Source organism: Acipenser ruthenus, chromosome 8, assembly GCF_902713425.1.
Source record: "Acipenser ruthenus chromosome 8, fAciRut3.2 maternal haplotype, whole genome shotgun sequence".
Lineage (NCBI taxonomy): Eukaryota > Metazoa > Chordata > Actinopteri > Acipenseriformes > Acipenseridae > Acipenser > Acipenser ruthenus.
Window position 1 is genome coordinate 31279737 of NC_081196.1, and position 21249 is coordinate 31300985.

At 37.3% G+C, this 21249-nt stretch overlaps 1 protein-coding gene across 12 annotated transcripts in view; it reads left to right on the forward strand.

Annotated features, from left to right (window-relative positions):
- Window positions 1-21249, forward strand: part of inpp4aa (inositol polyphosphate-4-phosphatase type I Aa) — a 92689-nt gene that overhangs the window by 29405 nt on the left and 42035 nt on the right. For all 12 annotated transcript variants that reach the window (XM_034010803.3, XM_034010806.3, XM_034010808.3 and 9 more), the window contains exons 2-8: window positions 12637-12832; window positions 13109-13153; window positions 16266-16384; window positions 18613-18729; window positions 19432-19511; window positions 19992-20103; window positions 20536-20626. In XM_034010803.3, the coding sequence (XP_033866694.1) occupies window positions 12733-12832; window positions 13109-13153; window positions 16266-16384; window positions 18613-18729; window positions 19432-19511; window positions 19992-20103; window positions 20536-20626 (664 nt within the window). In that variant the 5' untranslated portion in view covers window positions 12637-12732. The remainder of the gene's footprint in view (window positions 1-12636; window positions 12833-13108; window positions 13154-16265; window positions 16385-18612; window positions 18730-19431; window positions 19512-19991; window positions 20104-20535; window positions 20627-21249) is intronic.

The following is a 21249-nucleotide window of genomic DNA, read 5'->3' on the forward strand; positions in this document are numbered from 1 at the left end:
GGAGGCTTTCTCCCGGTGCCCGTGTGTGTAGCCGTGGCATTGCAATAGCCTCCAACATTGCCGCTACTTAAACAGGTGTTTGCTCCCTGTGCACGCCCCACCAGCCAAGCAGAATCTCACAATCAGCACAGCTCTGGTCAAGCCTTGTCCTGTTTACCAAAGCAGCAGTGCAGCTGAACCAGTGACAAGGTCCTCCCTGTCGCATATTCTCTCCCTCAGAACGGCACCACCGGTCCGTTCGATATCTCCGTCTGGTTCCTCTTCTCTTAGGGGGTGGGTCCGCAGTTGCCTCCAGCGCTACCTCAAAGGGCCCAAGAAACAGCAAATGGGACCAGCAGGCGTGGACAGGGCGTCCGTAGAGCAGACTGGTTCTTCTGACTGCGCATCCAGGCAGCTAACTACTCTGTGCCTATCCTGCCATGACTCAGCAGGACCAGTGACTTCCCTCTTCTGACACCATGTGTGGTATGATGGGGCATGTAAATAACAAACGAGTCCAGACAGTGTTGTAAATGACAAAAACTTAGGTTTATTTACAAAAAAATAAATAAAAGGAAACCGTGAGGGGATTGCTGTGAGGGATTCAATATATAAACAAAAGAATAGCGCTGGTCGTATCTTCACCTGTCGTCTGTGTCCTTTTTGTCTTCAGTCATGTCAGGGAGGACCATATAAGACAAAAACTAAATAAACAGTCAGCACTTTACATGCAACAAAAAAATCCCTCCTCCCTCCGGCTCCACATACTCCTCCTGTTCCAAGGACCAACCGTGAGCACAGCGGTGCGTCCACTTTTGTATGCCAAGCTCCGCACCTCTATCCAGTGGAACACCACTCTCTGTATGACAGGTGCTCATAACCTTCACATGACTTGTGGCAGAGACTTACATACTCACACTTCCGCCCCTCACCAAGATGGCGCCCCCATAATGGTGACTTATGTTACAGTCACGTGATCTTGGTGAGGGAAGCCTTGGATTAATTCGATACCTTCTGCTGTCGGGAGGCTGCATTACAAACCAAAACCCCTTTGACTAATCACAAGGTAATCCGGTTTTTAGCTCATTACTGTGTGATTAGTTATTATAGGGGAAACTGATTATGGGAATTCCTCCAGGTGCAGTCATTTTTTACCAATTATTTGCTGGAGACAGCAGCTGCTAGGCAACTGAATCCCCCAGCAGGGTTTCTGCACACAGAAATACAGGGCTTGGACAAAAACAATGATACCACCTGTGATATGTACGGGACTCTGAAATTTCTTGCTCACTAAATATCTTGGCATCCTGAAATAAATAATCTCCACATCTTCAAAAATATGAATATTGTTTCAGCTTTGTACCTTCATAATACAGTTAACCTATGACAATAAACCGTATTAAGTCTATAGATATTAAGAACGGAACGGAAATATGTTTCATTTCTTAGTATATTTTCCCCATGCAAATTATGCCAGGGTTCTCCCCAGGCCTTTTTAGCCCAGCGAAGTGGCTGTCGCTGCCCGGCTGAAAAAACCCAATCCGCCCGTCTTGCAGATGCTACTGTGCTTTTAACAATGATTGATTGCGCTTCTAGCAGACAAGATCCCTTGCGCGTTGCTGGGTGAAAAAAAATAAATCTTGGAACCACATGACAGCTGTGTTACGTCTTGACACAACATTTAACCAATCAGAGAGTTGAGGGGCGGGTTTTGTGTGTTAAGCACTTCGAGAGGCTAAAACGTTAGAATGACTGCTAAAAAAAAATAGCCGATTTATTTTCAAAGCAAAAATAGTGACAATGAATGCAGGGTTTTCAAAATAAGCCGGCGGTCGGTGCAGTCCACCGCCTACTTTTATTAAAAATATTAAGATTATTTTCAGGTATTATCATTCAGTCCATTTTTTTTTTGTCGTATACTGTAAGGCGATATATAGTACATAATAGCTATACATATGCACCAAAAAAAAAACGCATATTCCTTTTGTTGTGATATCGTAAAAATATGTACCCAGGTGTTTGTGAGAGATATTGCAGGTTCATGTATAAAGGCTGTATGGGATATCAGCTGAACATTTGTTAGCTGACATACAAATGCTTTTAAGTGCAGAGGTGCTGGATTGTTACACTCCGGTTTCATGCAACCGTTATGATGGTGACCAAACGTGTGTGAGTACTGTTGTGTAACAAAAAAAAAAGGTTAAAATGAACTGTTGCATTCAAAAAATGTAGAACAGCGAAAAACAAAAATAGACGTGCATTAACAAAATGACCTGAAAACTTAACATAAGAAAACAATTTAAATGAAGCAATAGCTCAATAATTATGCTAAAAAGGGAAGTGAAAAGGTTACTGTTGTGGGTTTTTTTTTTGTGTGAACTCCAGTAAACCTACGTTATCTTTCCCCAGTCAAATCGTAGAGTGCCTAAACAAGCACGGTAATTTACCATAATAAAAAACAGTAATAAAAATGTAGAACATAAAAAAGAGCAACCAGATACAGTCAACAAAAGACAACACATTATTCAAATTCTTTGTCGTATTATATATTTAAGGTAAGACAAGTTTATTTTTCCGTTAAAAGTGCTCCTGGCTATAATGTTCTGCCGCCTGACTGTACAGAATTCCTGAGGAGAACCCTGTATGCATATCATTAATTGCAATTTGGATGGTATTTTTTTATATTAACATACCACATAAACGTACCACTAATATTGGAAGTATGAATACCAAACAGCCTTTATCAGGCAGGCTATAAATCATACATGGAGCACAATAATATTAGTTTAAGTCCTGTTTATGTTAACAATGAATACAGGGAAAAAAGATGAGTCATTTTTTTTCTATGTATATATATATAATTTTTTTTTTTTTTTCCGGGAAATGATTTGGTCTAATTATATTAGCACTATAGCACACAGAACAATGTTTCTTCAAACAGTTTAATCTCCTGGTTTATATTTTCCATCTATACGGTTAGTTCCCGTGATCAGTTTAATTTGGTCCACTTGATCAGATCAGCTAAATAATTAAATGGATCTTCTTATTAGTACTCTGCAATTGGGACTCATTTTGTTCAGTTTCCAGGGATTTTCTTGTCCTGGACTAAACCAGTGGTGTGTTTATTTTGATATTTCTATTTGTGACTTGAGCTTCAGATAAGCTGCGTATTGTGTGTTGTATGCATTGAAAAACTATTAATTATGTCTGATATTTAAATTTAGTGCATAAAGAATATGCATTGTAATTTTGCTGCAGAGCCTGAGTTTGCAAGTCTATTGTACTTCATTGGTTCCTGATGTCTCGATGGACAATTGTGAATATAGTGCATGCAGCAGCTAGTGAATGAATCATAGAAATGCCGATGTCCTAGGAAATAAGTTGATCGGGAAATAAGTTGATCAAGCTCTAGAATTTAAAGGAGAGGTTCCATCGTTTCTACGAGCTTAGGCTGGGAAATAAGTGGATTGAGCCCAGGAAATAAGTAGATTGGATATATTAAATAAATAATTAAAAATGAATAGATCGGATATATTCAACAGTGTGACGCTATATAAGGGAATGTGAATATTGCTGTAATATATATTAGCAACAAATCATACTTGCCAACATTTGGAAACTGTTCAGCGGGACGCTCGTCTCCGGGGGGTCATAGGCACCATATACATGGGAGGAGTCATACGCAAAAAATACTCTATCATATAATAGACGTACCCCCCCCCCCCCCAACTCAACACGACACGACTATCATGACAGTAAAAATAGACATAATGAATGAAGCGTTCTTACCTTTTATATAAGTGAGTGATCAGTATCAGATACCGGGACTTTCTTCCTGTGCATCGGGACGCATTTGCTAGGAAATCGGGACTGTCCCGACCTGCATTTCTGGAGGTGTTCATGTTTTGGGAAGCACTACTGTATGGACAGGTATACGAGCGATTTTTCCAAAAGTTAAAGCATGAGTTTCAGTCATGGAAAAAATTGAGCTCCCTGCTGCGATGGTGCACATCAATCACATGATGTACTTAGTGGTTAGGGCTCTGGACTCTTGACCGGAGGGTTGTGGGTTCAATCCCCGGTGAGGGACACTGCTGCTGTACCCTTGAGCAAGGTACTTTACCTAGATTGCTCCAGTAAAAACCCAACTGTATAAATGGGTAATTGTATGTAAAAATAATGTGATATCTTGTAACAATTGTAAGTCGCCCTGGATAAGGGCGTCTGCTAATAAATAAAATAAAAAATAAATAATTATGCGCTTTGTTGTTTCATTTATTTTTACATACAGTACTTTGTATAATTAGAACAGAAAACGAACAGGAGCCTGGTATCATGCATGTATTTCAATTACAAGTTTGGGAAGAAACAATACATTAATTAGTTAAAAACTAAAGAGTTAACGTCTTTGCTAAACCATGGTAAATACGTGTAGTTCAATACCAACCAAGATAGCTATTGTAAGAAAGAGAGATCATACAGTATATGTAGGCTACTGTAGATCAGCATGATTTTAAAAATGGTAAATTCCTGTAATGGAACAGCCATGTAAGACATAACGAGCAATCATATCTACCATGGCATACGTTTTTCATTTCTGTATTTGCTATCAAGAGGATTTGACAGGGTCCTTTTTTTAACATAGTATAAATCTTATCCCTTAGTAGTACTTTATGTTACTGCAAGGAATACAACTGTCATGTTTACGAAAAATATGGCATTTATGTTAATGTATTGTGTGCAAACAACATGAGAGATTTTTTTTTAATTCCCAACCTGAGTACACTACACAATTCCTTTCTAAAAAAAACTTTCATCTGGCTATTTGTGGTTAATTTTCTTCACCCTATCCCAATTTAAAAACCACAACCCTAAAAACCCTAAACCTAGAACCTTTTTTAAATAAACATAAGACATGCAGACAAATCAAGGTACTGTATATACTATTCATTTTTTTTTAACTGGCAGTGGTAGGCCTACGTTTTGCCACGTCTAAACTGTAGTAAAGTTACAGCTATACTAATATTAAAATGTAAAAATACGACCTTGTCATACCAATATTATGGATGCAGCATGTCATTAGATTATATTACTGAAACATTTTAATTTTGATTTAAAGATTGACAACATTTGGACGTGTAAAATCATTTAATATATAAATAAATTTCTGCGGTCACACATAAACTACATCTGATTAACAACAATGTTATAGAAACATAAAAAGACAGGGATTTAAAACATTTTACCGTATAAAGAGTCGTCAGTCACACATTTTAAAGTTCATAGGAAAAGACAGTCGCACGAACACACACCAACATACAGTCTTGCAAATAAAACAGTCAGATAAAAATAAAAAGACATGTAGTGAACCTCCCCTTTAATCTAAACAGTGGCAGAATACCACTTCCCTAAAATGTAAAAACATGATTTTCAGCTAAATTAATTTAACTGTAAATGTATTGTATGTAGTAATGTCACTAAGTGGGTCAGTAAATCACCCCTTGGGAAAACACCAGGGGGCTTAAAGTTAATTAGAAAACGCTATGACGGGCATTAATACACAGTAGATGCCAGCTGGAACCATCAGCTCAGGACACAGAACTCCAATCACGATCAACTAACACACAGTAGAGCCTTCATCGACGGCACTATCGCTCATCGCTGTTTAGATCATTTAGAAGGGAAAATGGTGATAGTCTCCAAAGGCAGTTCCAGTGCTATATTCCTTCGAAAACTGCCAGAATGGGATGATTAAATAAAATGTACCATTGCACTGTAAAAAACATTTTATAGTTGTGAGAAAGTTATGCTAATAAGGGAGTGCTCTGTAAGTGTTGTATAAGACTTTGTCCTTCTTGTGGACTAAATAGGCTTAGTGTAATAACTTTCTCTCTGTGTTGCATTGGAGCTATGATACTGTGGCTGCCTGATACAATCTCATGTGAATTAGAATTTTCTAATGGTAATAATAGCCTGCTCCCTCCTGGAACTGTCTTTATTAACTGTGGCACTGCTCTGATGAAATGGGTTAATTGCTTTCAAACAATCATGAAAGAAAAGCACTTCAGCATCAAAGTGTAGGGCATGTATTTCCCTGGTGAAATCAAGAATCACCAGAAAAAGAAAAAAAAAAACTTGGATATACGACACCCAATGTTACAATTTATTTTAATCTCCATCACAGCCCACAGTTGTTTTGTTTTTTTTCTCGCATGCCAAATCAGTCTGTTTTTATTGTGCAGTTAGTTACACAGCGCTTCCTCCAGTTTCACCTGACGAAAATGCAGCCAAAACAATGCAAACAAGACAAGCTATGTTAATGTAAAACAGTTAATCATTAAACAGTTTTAGATCGTGATTATATTTTTTTTCAATCTGTGATCTTTAGTTGCTTTTGTGCATTTTCATTTGCAAGTGTACTGTAACGTTAGGGCCTTATCGAGCACTATATTCTGCAATTTGAACACTGACTCTAGATGCTGTTTTAATCCTGGAAACTGTTTTTTTTTTTGCTTTTTTTAATCAATTGCTAAACTGCATTGCCTTTTACGTTGTATGGGTTTATGTGCATGGGTAACATTTTGATTCAGTTTTGCTGTTGGAGTGTTAATGGGGAATTTTACATACTGCTACAATAAGTAGCAGATTTAAAAGTATACATATTACAGTCAACGTGTCATCTCTTTTGGCAAGTGATATTTTCAGAATCATATTGTTCTGAATTAAAATACTAACCCTAACTGCTGAAAATGTAGTACTGTGCCAACAAAACCAATACAGTACATCTAAATGGGAGCCTAATTATTTTAAAACAGTCCTTTCAGTGATGTATTTTTAACATTGTATCTTTTTTGTGTTCCCTAAAAAACGGACAAGGGTTGGAACGGGCCAAAATGAAATAATCAGATATGCGTCACATGTGTTTAACCATCACTAAAGTCAAAATTTTATAGGATCGGATATGTGAGTGCTGACTCTGTGTGTGTGTGTGTGCGTGTGTGTGTGCGGCTTAATGTCAACAAACGCCGCCATATTTATCACTAACAGGCACTGTAAAGAGCACAATACTTTCAGTGTGAGAAATAAAGTATTTTTTTTTCTCTAATTATGTTTGTGATCCTTTATGAATATCTTTGGGACTATTTTCCTAAAACTTTCCTCAGTGGAAGGATACCCAACAAATCATTACAAGTTCAAGGTATATGTAAGTTTCAAAGTGTTTTTTAAAGAAAATAATTTTCTAATAGTGATAGTGCCCTCTCGATGAAGGCTCTACCGTGTGTTAGTTGACCTTGACTTTCACCACCTACCTGAAAAAGACCTGATCATACACCTTTCGAATTTCATCTTGTCAGTAAAAAAAAAAAAAATGGTACGACTTTGAACACATTTCTCTACAAAGCATAGCGGCGTAACCTGCACAGACATAACTATGAATGCAGACAGCAGCATGCCGCAGTTTACACAAACTTAATAAAACTAGAAGGTAAGAAACAGAATATATAGAATAATAATATGGGTCAGAATATATTACCACACAAAAATATGTGTCTCGTTAGTTTTCAGCTACCAATGCACTTGTGGCTTCTCCACTCGAGACATATATCATTGTGTGGTAATATATTCTGACCCATATATTTCTCTCTCTCTCTCCAAAGCACACTGTTGCGGTCGTGTGTTACAGCCAACTAAGTGCAGTCTCTGGTTTCTTTCCTGTCTGTTCTACAATCTTTCTCTCAGTCCAGCAGCAGCTCATTCCTCTCAGCAGCAGCCTGTTCATCTCTCTCCGGCAGCCCAGCAACAGCAGCCCTTTACTTATTATTTATCCAGGGTGACTTACAATTGTTACAAGATACCACGTTATTTTTACATACAGTTACCCATTTATACAGTTGGGTTTTTACTGGAGCAATCTAGGTAAAGTACCTTGCTGAACCCACAACCCTCCGGTCAAGAGTCCAGAGCCCTAACCACTGCTCCACACTTATCCCCGCGTCCAGGGCACGCCCCCAGTGCACTATCCACCAGTCCCAAGCAGACATGGCTTCCCTCTCTCGATCCCCTGATGGTTTGATGGTTGCAACATCTCGTCCCGTGGTTTGTGGCAACAATATTGCCACCGGTCCCTCTCGTGCGGCAAGCTGAGCTTCTGGTTGGAGGAGATTCTCCCGTCTCTGACATCCATGAACACCTGCTGCCATTGAACTGTTGACCCTGGGACACAGAACCTTCCTGAACGTGGTTACAGCAGACGCAGGGTCATTTACAATACTATGGAAACAAATATTACAGCTTTACAATATGTCTATGTGTTTTAATAAATGTGTAGCTCTGTGTTGCTGCGCTTCCTCATCATACAAAGTATTCCTTTGAATTTAAGACACCCTTGAATTTAAGACACAGCACAAATTTCCCACCCTCAATTTGCGGATAAAATAAAACCTCAAATAAATATGCATTTACAACCTCAATTACGCATATGGAGACAGTTTGCGGCCATCAGCTATCGCACAGCATTACAGTTATGTGCTGCTTCTCATTTGCAGTCGTTATTACTCGCACCTGTTTTTCTCCCAGTTTGTGAACTGTGGTATTGCTTCACATGTCGAAAAATAGGGGGTCTGATCAATATTTCCGATGTCAAAGCTGGTACTGAATGTTTAGAAATGGTTAAATTCTAAAAATGTCTCTTCAAATTCAGGAAGCTAATGACGTTTCTTTGAAAATGGCTATCTGTATGTCATGGTTGATTCGAGATCGGACAGTAACGTTTTGGTTCGTCGTTTCTCGGCAATAAGCCACGTTGCTGCTTGTGTATTCGGGCAGTGATGTCTTTGTTCATCTTTTCTCGGCATTCACATTGCTGTTTGTGTATTTGTGTAGTCATGTCTTTTGTTGCCGATTTTTAATACACACATCACTATACTGTACTAGAATGTAAAGCTGTTTTTGAGAAGAAAAAAATTGTTTAAAATTAAAAAAATATTAGCAGATGTTTGTTCCATGTGGTTATTGTCACTGATGTAGTTCAGTTTACTGGTTTCACTCTGGTGTACTAGCTGTACTTAGAGAACACATGTATGTATGAGAGCTCAATTGAGGCCACAGTGGTGTTTTAAAAAGTCACCAGGATGATGTGACTGAAATAGAAAACTATATTCAAAGTGAAACAAAACAAGAATACATAGTTAAAATAACTATGATCTTTCATATCCATACTCAATTCAGAGACCATGGCATTGTGAGCTTCCTCACATAGTACACAATAAATAACTCAAGTCATTTCGCAAAGATTGAATGTGGTATGAAATATAGTTCTCCCCCTTTATAGCACAGTATTGTGAGGCCATAGTAATTGTGTTCTGCCATGCTAGTAGAATGGCCTTACAAGGCAAATGAGAGCCTTGGCGATATCACTTTATTCAGTCATATCCAATCCTGTAAGATATGATACCCTCTATTACCCGGAGGACGTCTGCCATGTGTCATTTACACATGCTGCTACTAGCTGAATGATACAAATGGAAACTGATCAATGCACATTTTATTATGGGTCTAAAACAGTAAGTAAAACAATAAATTCAGCTCTTGGCAGGACAGAATGCATTCAGGTGCAGATTTAAAAAAAAAAAAGAGAGAGATTTGTTTGCAAATTCAGTGTCACTTTCTAAATGCTGTCACTTTTATAAGAGATTCTGCTTCCGAGAAGCTGGGATCCTTTCTCCTGGACCAGCAAAGAGATCGGAGGTTCACGTGTGGAGTTAATCTCAAACCGAAAAAAAATCCAATTACAGATAATTATGGCATTTTTCACTGATCTCCAAAGCCAGTTTGTGTTTGTCTTTGCTTTTGTTGTTGTTTTAAATGCCTTTTCTGTCTCGGGTTAATACGTACTTATGGTGCAAAAAAAAAAAAAAAAAAACACCAAAACAATACTTTCGGATTACTTTGGCAGAAAAGCACAGTAAGAACTGTTTTTGGAATGAATGCTGTTTTGTAAATTGCCAAATGCTGTCTTGGTGCTTTCTTTTGCAATAATTTTCACTGATACATGCAGTACCATACTTTGGTAATTTAGACATACAGATGTACCTGGCATTGTTATTAATATTAATGAAAAAAAGCAACTCCAGTATAGTACCATGTAACAACTCTGAGATACGATATTTTCACATATCTAATGGACCCCAGAACCCAATTTAATCAGACTGTATTTTTCATTAATATTTATCAGGAAAAATCCTGACCTATTGAGAACCTAGCAAAGGATTGGTTTTCATGCGTTCTTCAATAAAATACTGCTTATTTATGCTTGTTCCTTGAATTTCAATGTGCTTTTACAATGTCCAGATCTCATCTGATTATTGCATTTTTTTTTAATTTTTTTTTTAAATAGAAATGAATAGTTTGAATCATCCATACTAATTAATTACAGACTGTGGTCTTATCATCCCATTAGATCTATAAGCATTGAAAGATAAGCATAGATGGTTGCACCTTTTCACCATGCTTATAAATGTAAATGATGGAGAATTAAGCAAATAAAAGTGCAGCAATTTGCATTTTACTCCTTTCTAATTTGTGTCTATGCAAATAACTTCATGCATTCAAAGGCATTTAGAAACCGCAGCAGTGAGTAAGGTCACTTCAAGGAGACCTACGCAACAGAGGAACCATTCTGCGTGAAAAATAAACATTGGTACTTTTAATGTATGAATTTTATTCAGAAAGGATTCGTATGTCACTATAACAGGAAATCACTCATTGTCTTTCACAGATTCATTTAAAGCATGCTTTATGCGCAGGGAACATGTTCCGTTGTGGGAATGAGAGAGCTGTTCTTCATGCACATGCAGTACAGTTCTTAGACTGTGTGGCAGTTTTGTTCTAAGGATTACACTTCGTCTCACAGAGAGCTACAGTATGGTAACACCACCAAGCTCTTTTCAATTGTGACCTAAGCGACATACAAACCAGCGGTAAAGGGCTGGTGCACAAACCCACTGTATATAGTCCTAGCCCCTCTAGTATTTTATTATAGTCTCAAGTATGGACCGGGTTTCAGAGTAGTGTATCATATTTACTGTTATAAACACGGCTTGGAAAAATAACAACCTCTGATTGGTTAAACAGCATCACATGACCATGTGTAAATATAGCGTATAGCACGGCTTGCATACTAATGAGCCGCTTCACACTGAATAAATCGTTTACGCACCACTGCCTTCTAAATTCCATGACAAACTGCCATTTTATTTATTAGTTACAAAACCACTGCCAAAAATGAGTTGCATTTCACCTATTTCCTTTAATATATTTGGGGATGAAACTCCACATAACTGGTGCAACACATCTTTCTGAGTGAAGACAGCAGTCCATCTGAAAACAATAAATAAATAAATAAAATAAGAGCACCAGCAAGTGTAGACACATAACAGTAGATGAGGAACTGCTAAATGAAATAGAAGAAAACAAAAATAAAAAAACACAAAAAAACTACAGCATGGGCTGGTTAATTTACTTAAAGAAAAAAAAAAATATGGACATTCATTTTATGGAAATAAGTACAAAAAATCTCAACTACATTAAGGGAATTTTATGCCAGTGCAAGAAGTTCAAGTGGGGACCAGTACTATATTCGGTCTCCAGTTTTATAATGCTGAGCTGGACTAAATACATATTTTAACAGTAGAAGTTTTAACATCCCTGCTGACAGCGAGTTTAAAACAAGCAAAAATTATGTATTCCTGTCAGTCAGGAAAACTCTTAGAAAAGCAGGTAACGACAAGGCCAGACACCACCCCCCGATTTATTGGCCTGGATTTGAAGTGTCTGCGGTTAACTGAGGTACTGTCCCCTGACACCGTGGTCGGATTGGTGCATAAAATCTGGTTTGATCGTCAACTTAATCTGGCACGATTTGGACGCGAGGGTGTCCGACAACTAACAAAAACATATTTTGAGATCCAAAAGTATGAAAACGTACTACAATGTGTTCCTCGCATATAACGACTTCACAAACTCACTTCAAGATCCGGCTTCAGTTTGCATCGCAGCTGCTCCCCTTACTTACTTAGTGTCATTTGAAACTCCGCCCATCATCACAGCTTGTGGTTAGTCCTCTATTTTCTAGTGAGATGGCACTTTTGATGAAGAAATTCACTTACTTTATATAACGAGTTAACATGAATATATTTAGGATCTGTTTGTTTAGCCAAGACGTTTCTGGAGAGCTGCAGACTTTTTCTGAAACAAGTCCTTAGTATTGCTACTGCATTGTTATGGTTTCGAATTCTTCAAACCATCACATTTTAATTTCCAAAGACCTAGTTATCCAACCGTTTTGGGACTTGGTACGGACATTCATTAGTGCAATTTCTTGATAGCTTTTTAATCTAGGTCATCGTGACCTCTTTGCTGTGATTGGTTTGGGTAAAAAGGGCTGTATGCATGTACATTGTTACTAGAGTTTTTGAAAATTCTTTTAATATAGATAACACCACAAGAGAATAACATTTTGCAAGACTGATTTTTGAAATGTAACCTAACTGCGTCGTCTGGTTTCAAATAATAAATTTTGTATCTATCTCTGTAGAAAGACACGCAGTCCTTGCCAGATACATACTTCTCACACTTTTTTCCTCCTATTTGTTACAGATAGACTGCATAAGATTGAATTGATTTAGTTGACAAAACTCCCTAGAAATTGACTGAAGGACTGGCAACCAGGCTGCAGGCCCCACTCATGACAAGATGTCTGCCAGGGAGCGGAGTCCTCGCCACAGGCCGTGGTCTGTGTATCGGGCCAACACCTTCGACCTCTCCTCTGAGATGATGGGATTAACTCTAGCAGGTAGAGGGTGCACAACTCACCAGCACAAGTATACCAGGGATGGTATTTGAGGGAAGGTTTTTTTTTATACAGTATAATTGTCTTCTGTTCAGTTTGGTTTCATTGATATTTTTGAGTTAAGAAAATTCTTCTTTTGATTTGCTATACCTCTGAGTTCTCAACCTTTTATCAGGTGCTTAGTGTCACTTAAAAGAAACCATTCTTTTATAGTTCTTGTTATTAATCATTTCAGTCTTGTTTTTTTACCTCCATGTTGTTCCTGTCTTTTTATTTTAGGCAATAGCCAAGATCCAGATGAACCTGTATTAGAATTTAGTCTAGGTAAGTACAAACAATCTCAAAGCATTTGGATATTTAGAATGGCATACAGGTCGGAACATATCCATTATCTTAAGCCTTTTGTAGGAAAAAAAAAGATAATTAATTACTGAATAGCTAACACTGTATGTTGCCAGATACAGTATACAGTAGGAGCATGTTAACTCTGAACCACTAAATCCGTTTTGTCATCTACCCAGCATGTTCTTGTTGTAGAGGTGCCTTCAGTTCAGATCATATATAGCAAGGTCCTGACTGCCTAATGCATTATAGTCACTATTAATCCCCATTATGCCATGTTTATGATCATGATTTAATGGTAAGCAACACACTAGTTTGCTACAATGCATTCATGTAACTATTTTGTTGCTGGTAATTATTGGAGCTGCCAGATCTACAGTATGTAGTGTGAATGATTGCTACTGCTTTGCCACAGCACGTTATTCACCATTCCTTCATGCCCTGTATGCTGTAGTGCAGTGAGTTTGATCTCAAGATTAATGATCATGATTGTAGGCATGAGAGATTTCTTCATATGAAAAGAGGGAGATGATAGAACAATCATAGTCTAAGAGTCTTTTGTTTGGAGTACATTTATTAGGTGAGCTGTTCATAACAAAGTAGATCAGCTGAATATGTATGTAAAACACACTTGTTTTCAACACCACAAAGGTCTCTTCTTCAGGTGAAAAGTGGAAACTGAAAGTAGTCAGTTCAGCAATACATTTTTTAATTAGATTAGAAATTGTGATTGTATATATTTGCATCCTAGTCTATTTTAGGCTTTCAAATCATTGCCAGTATACTTCACATATTCAAACCCAGATCCAAGTCAAAACCACAGTTTACAAAGCGGTATCTTCCGAGTGAATAAAATCCAAGATGGATTCAAGGTTTTTATGCATACGTAAGATACATCCTCTAGTTCAGGGGTCTCAAACCCTGGTCATGCAGATCTGTTTATAATGTACATTTGTATACACATACATTCTAAATGCAATATAGAAGTTGATATACATACCTCCTCACTGAAATCTCAACAAAGAGCTCTATGTTTAGAGCCATCAATAAACCCTTATGGTCCCTTAAGATAATAGTATTGAATCCCGCTGCTGAAAAATATTTTAATACAAAATATCTTCTCTTATAATAATTGTAGCAGTTTGTGGCAATGTGCCCCGCCCCTGTGTGCAATTGTGTGTTATGTGTTGTATGTTGCGTGCGTGTGTTAATGTTGGTGTATATTCATTGGTACACGGGATATAAACGGGTCTGTGTTTCACGTGTATTTAAAAAGTGTAGATTTGTATTTAGGCACGAGGAGGGCACAGATCACTTCACGTGCTGGTTAAATGTAATATGTAAGCACGGGGTTGCACAGAATTAATTCACGTGCTGGGATTCAAGTGAATAATTAATTAGTAATTGAATCCCAGCACAACAGTATATATAGAGACACGTAGCATTCACTCGTGGTTGGGTGTTCGGTGAGTGGAGAACGGGAGAGAGAGGAGAAAATAAAACAAAGTAAGAACGTAAATTAGAAGTGTTTTCACTCACCGTGTTTGTTCATCTGTCTGTTTAAGTGTAGTACGTTTTGTTTGTCTTTTTGTTTTGGCTCGAGTGCCGTGTCCCGTGTTTTTGTGTTTAAAACCTTTTATTTTCTGTTCAGTTCTGTTTAATTATTAAATGCTGAGCGCAATCACGCGCCCAGCTTCACCAAACCACATCTCTCTGTTTATTTATTTCCTGGCTCTGGTCTGACACCACCCACTCCGGCCGTCTTTGTGACACAGTTACTTCAGCCTTTCTTTGCAAATAAATTGATTTGAAGTTAAGAATCGCACCTCTTTTTACCAGAAACATTTGTATGAAGTTCCTATTACCGTGTAGTGATTCTGATGGTCGCAATGCTGAGTAACCAAAAAACAAAGCACATATTAAATTACGTAGTTAAGAAAATAAACGTAATTTAATTTGTAGTAGTGTTAGCATGTTGTCATAACTATAGCAGAGCACATTAAGGAATCATTTTGTACTTTAAGGGAATCTTAATAGAAACATTTAACAAATACTTGCATTTTATCCTTGGAGATATATATAAAATAAGAGTCACCAGTAGAATGCTCCAGTCACATATGTTGTAAACTCAGATGGCCACGAATAAGTAAGTAAAATTGGAACGCTTCTGTAATATCAAGTCGTGTTACTTTTTTAACACAGTGCGCATTTAATTTTTGGTTCATTCTTATGATGTGTGCAATATGAAATATTAGCATAGTCCCTCCGTAATTACCATAAAATAACACCCACTGGCACAGCACTGTAAACTTTGTTTGTAAACCCTTTTCAAAATAAAAAAGGACACAGTCAAGGTATTTGTTTTCAGGGATAGTGCAACAATAATAGTGTGCTACCCAGCTCTCCAGATAAGGTTTTGGGTCTGGTAGTAACTTACCCTCTAATTTTGACACAGAGAGTGAAATGTATTTTCAGAGGGTAAAATGCAGCATTACCTTGAAGTCATCTCAAAAAGTACTGTACAATATTGAATGGTAATGGGGTAGGCATAAAAAAGAGCCTTCCATTTTAACTGCAATATTACTTTGAACTACTACACAACCTCCAACGATGGTTCCAGTTGGATTGGTAGCTGGACTTCAACCTGTGTAGCTTGCTGGCAAATTTCTTATTCTTACTATGACTGGCTGCAAAGATAACAGGGCTAGCCAAAGATTGGATAATGTTTGTTGGGCTGGTTTTTCTTGTCTACAGTTTTCCTAGTAACTTTAGACATTGTTTAGACAAGTTTTAGGGTAGGCAGACAAGCTGTGCAGCAAAAGTGCTATGCTTATTTCGAATTATTTAATTGGTCAAAACGGCAGGTACGCAGCTTATCGGGACAGTTGATGCTACCTCTGTTTTTGTAAAAAATGTAGCCAATGAATTTTAACCTGAAACAAGCACTAACAAGAAGTGGCTGTAGTGAACATGCAGTTACCGCTCTTTTCACAAATGTTATAATTAGACAGATATGTTCCAGTGATTAATAACATTTGTTTTAAATAATTTAACATATTTTGCATACAACTTGACTTCTTATTGCTTTTTCTAGCTTGCAGCGAACTAATAACACCATCACTGGATCGTAAACCAAATAGTTTTGTAGCAGTAAGTGTAACCACACCCCCTCAAGCTTTCTGGACAAAGCATGCCCAAACAGAGATCATAGAGGTAAGTGGAAAACTAAGAATAACAACACCATCATTATTATTCTAACTATTGTCATCAACGCATTGTGCCTTCCAAAGGTGAATCAATGTGTTTTACAAAGTAAGAACATGGCTTATTCCTCATATTTATTTTAGCATTTCGTTTCCTTGAATTTAATCTCTCCTATGAGATTCTAAATTAACCGCTAAGCAACTGCCTGTTTTTGAATTTAAATCACGTTTTACCTAAAAGGGAATCATTATTGGAAAAACTTGGTTGTATTTCTGGAAGGAGAATCCACCCACAAATCAACACGCCATATCCAAGTACCATAAAAACTCTGTGTGGCTTTCATTCATGTCGCTTCTTTTGTTTGGCCTCTCAGTCACACGCGGCAAGGCCAAACAGGGAGATGGCCATCTTTAGAGTCTGGAGGAAGGGCTACCCTCAACCATGGATTACCTAAGGTTTCCTCCTACCAGCGAGTATGGCGTTTTTCCTTACCTGAGTGTCGAGTGGTTCGTATTTAGTTTCTGCAGGGTGCGTGGCATGCTGGAGGGGCCGGGTTCTCCCTCAGTGCATTTCATGCTCTGGGGGCAGGCCCGTGTCTCCGCTGCTTACTTTTTTTCCTATTTTTTTGGGGTAGGTGACATTGCACCACTGCATTTTATCCAGCCATAGTTTGACGGCTTTGTCTTTTGGGGGAGGTGGCCCTACGAGACTACATGATGTCATCATGCATTCGCTCGTTAGCCAGCACCTATGGACAAGGTCTCCGGCCAAATTCATCATCCCTCATTAACCCTTTCACTGCTAGGGTTTTTTGGAACCCTTTTTCCTGAATTTGGGACTGAATCGTTGCATGGAGAGGGTTTGTGCTCCAGTAGAGGGCAATTGTTGACTTATTTACAATTCCCATCTCTAAACAGGGTCCAATTGTACACTGGCACATACTCCCTTGGCCTCCTGAGGCGTGCAGGCTGTTCCTCAGACTCGCGTTCTGGATTTCTACCAGGCTCTTCCATGGAAGAGAGGGGCAACCTTTTGCGTGAAATTTAATTTACAGTAGTTACTGCAATATACGTCACACAATAGCAAAAAAATATATAATAATAATAAAAAATAGATAAATGTTTTAGAACTAGTAGTGGGAATTAAATGTACAGTTGCAAATTTATCTGACAGCTACACAAATTCTGAAAATCACTAGGATAGTGTTGGGAAATATATAACAATTATTTCACAAATTAAAAAATGAGATAAATATATTAGAACTAGTTGTGGGAATTAAATGCAGTTGTAAATGTATATACCAGCTACAAAAATTGTGAAATGAACTGTGACAGTGTTGGCAAATATAGAACAATTATGTCACAAATAAAAATAAAATAAAAATGAGATAAAAATGTACTCAAACTAGTAGTGGAAATTAAATATTGTTGTGAATGTATCTACCAGCTACAGAACTTCTGAAATGAACTGTGACAGTGTTGGCAAATATATAAAAATTATTTCACACAAAAAAGATAAATGTATTAGAACAAGTGATATACAGAATTAATTAAATGTAGAGTAGTAAATATATTTGACAGAGCTACCAAAGTTCTGAAATTAACTAACAAAAGAAGCGACAAATGCAGTAATTGAAAAATGATTGAAAAATAGTGACGAGGAAAAATACAAGAATCAGTCATTTATTTCCTTTTAGTTATATGGAAAGAACAGATATTTCCAACCCTGAATTTAACAATATGGTGGATCAGTGAAAATGTGAATTTGAAAATGGAGGGTCAAAACATGTTATGGTGCTATTTATATGCATTAATTAAATATAATCCCCAGATGATTCCCAGTTAATTTCCTAAATGTGTTGAGTGGTTAGGTTTCACAATTGAACTGTTTCTTTTGCCCATTGCAATACATTTGCAAATAATGTATATTCTACTTCCAACTATCCTACTTAGTGGGAGGTTATCATTATTCTAGGACTCTTCCAAGTCTGATGTTTGTGATAAGAACCTTTCATGCTTGGTTCCTTCATGTATTTGGGTTGATTGCTCTGTCTTTTAAAGACTCTTATCATGTATGTGATTTTTATAAATCAATTGATTCTGCTCATTGCTAGCTGACTAGACGATTAGCCTCAAAAGACCCCTATTATAGTGTGCACAAACAGCAATGTTTGTATGGTTCATGATTTGATATTCTGGGCACTCATTAATGTTGCTGCTGTTTTTGACTCCTTACAGGGCACAAGCAACCCTATATTCCTAAGCAGCATTGCGTTTTTCCAGGACTCTCTAATCAATCAGCAGACACAGGTGAAGCTTTCAGTGTACGACGTGAAGGATCGATCTCAGGGAACAGTAAGCAGGCATTTCTTTCTGTATTCTGTATTCTTGTGATTCGTGTGTGATGTGTTTATCCCTAGAGAGGGAAGAGAGATAATAGAGATACATAATTCAGAATTCTTACCAGCACTTACTGGGTCTCCAGGGTAGCCCCATTTCTGTTAAACTATTAAAAAAAACAAAAAAAGAAACCTTAATGCGGTAACCTAATAAATACATTGCCAACCTATGTAGTTAAATAAAATTATCAAACCATACGATTTATTTATTTATTTACATTTCAAAAGTACAAAAACGGATGCTCTTCAGATCGGCTTTGGGTAAAGTGCATTTTCTGCATCCTGATTGGGTCATATTTCAGCTTGGGGTCAGATAGCTAGATAGATCGATAGCTAGCTAGCTAGATAGATAGATAGATAGATAGATAGATAGATAGATAGATAAAGAAAAAAAAACACTCTTGTCACTGTCCCAGCTTTATTGGGGCGTGTCTCTTCAGGAATATGGGAAGGAAAAAAAGTACAAAAACTTGTCAGGATGTTAACAACGGAAACAAAAATTACAGGTGTGTTACTTCAATAGTTGTAGCAACCCGTGGGGGCGTATAACGCTATATTTTCCAGAACCCCGCTTCTTACTCTTTAACCCAGTAGTAAACATCTTGAAGCTTTTCTGTTGGGAATTTTTCAATGCAGTGTTTTTATAATTCTGTTTCAGATGTATTTACTGGGCTCTTCATTGTTCACTGTGAAAGAACTGCTACTGGAGAAACAACACAGGTTACATCTGATGCTAAGGTAGGCACAGAATTCATTAACTGAATATACAGTTCTATTTTAAAAGCGGTTTTGATTAAAAAGAAATCTGTTAGATACACATCTGGATTCACCACCTTTGTTGCATAATGTGATAATGTTCAGTCTTCTATTTGAGTTGAATGTTGACAGTTTGCCTTTGGGGTGAAGTTAATCCTAATGTAAAGACTAATATAAAAGAGTGATTTATGTCCCACAATTAACCCACTGAATACCAGTGACCCTCACCTAATTGTCGGGTCCTGATTTCTGCGGAGAGCTCAATCTGAATAATCGATTTGTGGAACTCTAATTAAAATTCAAATATATCCACATTTATTGCATTGTAGTGCCCTTCAGCATCTGGTTTGTATCACTTCGATATTTTCTCAGAACTTCCTAAGGCATAATGTACCCAGTTGACCTTTTATAATATGAATACTAAAAGCTGTGTTGCAACTCCCACTGCTTCTGTCATTCCAGGTCTGCTGAAAATGAGAGAGTGGGTAATATCACAATTATAGCATGGCAGATGGAAGAGAAAAGAGACCAAAGGGCTCCAGTGACACGGTTGCCTGACACTATAAACGGAAGGGTAAATGCTAACTGTACTTGAGACTTTTCCATGCATTCAAATAAGCACAGTATCTTGTGTTGGATTGTATCCATGGCAACAGAACATGTTCTGCATCCTGTTACAGAGAACTAGAACTGTATTCTAATATTAGATGTAATTAGTACTGTGGAGACTAGATCTGGAAACACTCATGGTAGCACATGGATTGAAAAGAAACCTTTATTGAGTTTTTAACTAAATTAGTTTGAAATGAATGCTTTGGTACTTCTTTGATGTACTGTAAAATGGGTCATGTTGGCAAGGAACAGCAGCTAATGTGTTAAATCCCACTGATTCAATCAGTCTGTAGAATTAAGTGCATTTCATCATTACATGAAAGAGAAAAAGTTGAATATAAAGTTTTGATATTTCTATTTTATGCATACATTTGATTTCTGCTTTGTGTTTCAGATGGTCCTGCCAGTTGATGAAAGCTTAACAGAGTCTTTAGGAATTAGAGCAAAATATGCATCGTTATGCAAAGACGCTTTATTAAAATCAGGTAAGGCTGACATTATGTTTTTACACATTCATATAGTAGTGCATCCTGTTATGTTTTGTGCTGGCAAGATGTGGCTATAGAGTGCATGATATCTGTGGGTGAGTGGAAGTTGGTTGTCTTTCCTGTGTCTGCCATCTGGAAGATGTTATGTATAGTTTGATTGTTTTTATACTTAATTGTAGTGATACTAAGTTTGATTTCTGGATGGGACCATTTATGTAATAAAACATGTATTATCCTGTCAGGGGTTGCCAGTAATAACTGCTTATAATGAACTTAAATTCTAGATTTGACTAATTGATGTCCAGTTTTATTGGCTCCATTTGGATATTCTTCCACAGACTGGATGGGAAGTTACAAAGTGATAACAATAAATGCAGTATGCTTCTGATCAACAGCCTGTAACAACTGTAGGAAAGGCTGAGTAAAAATATGTGTGTGAAATATTATTACAGTGTTTCTGAGCAGGCTGTAGGGTTTAAAACACAACATATTACCTTCTCCAGCATTCTGCTTTGTTTACATATTCCTGCAATATCTTTTTCAACATAAGCAAGATTTTTGAAATATGTTTATTAACATATCCCTGGTCATTGTTGACTAGTTTTTTATTTCACATCAGT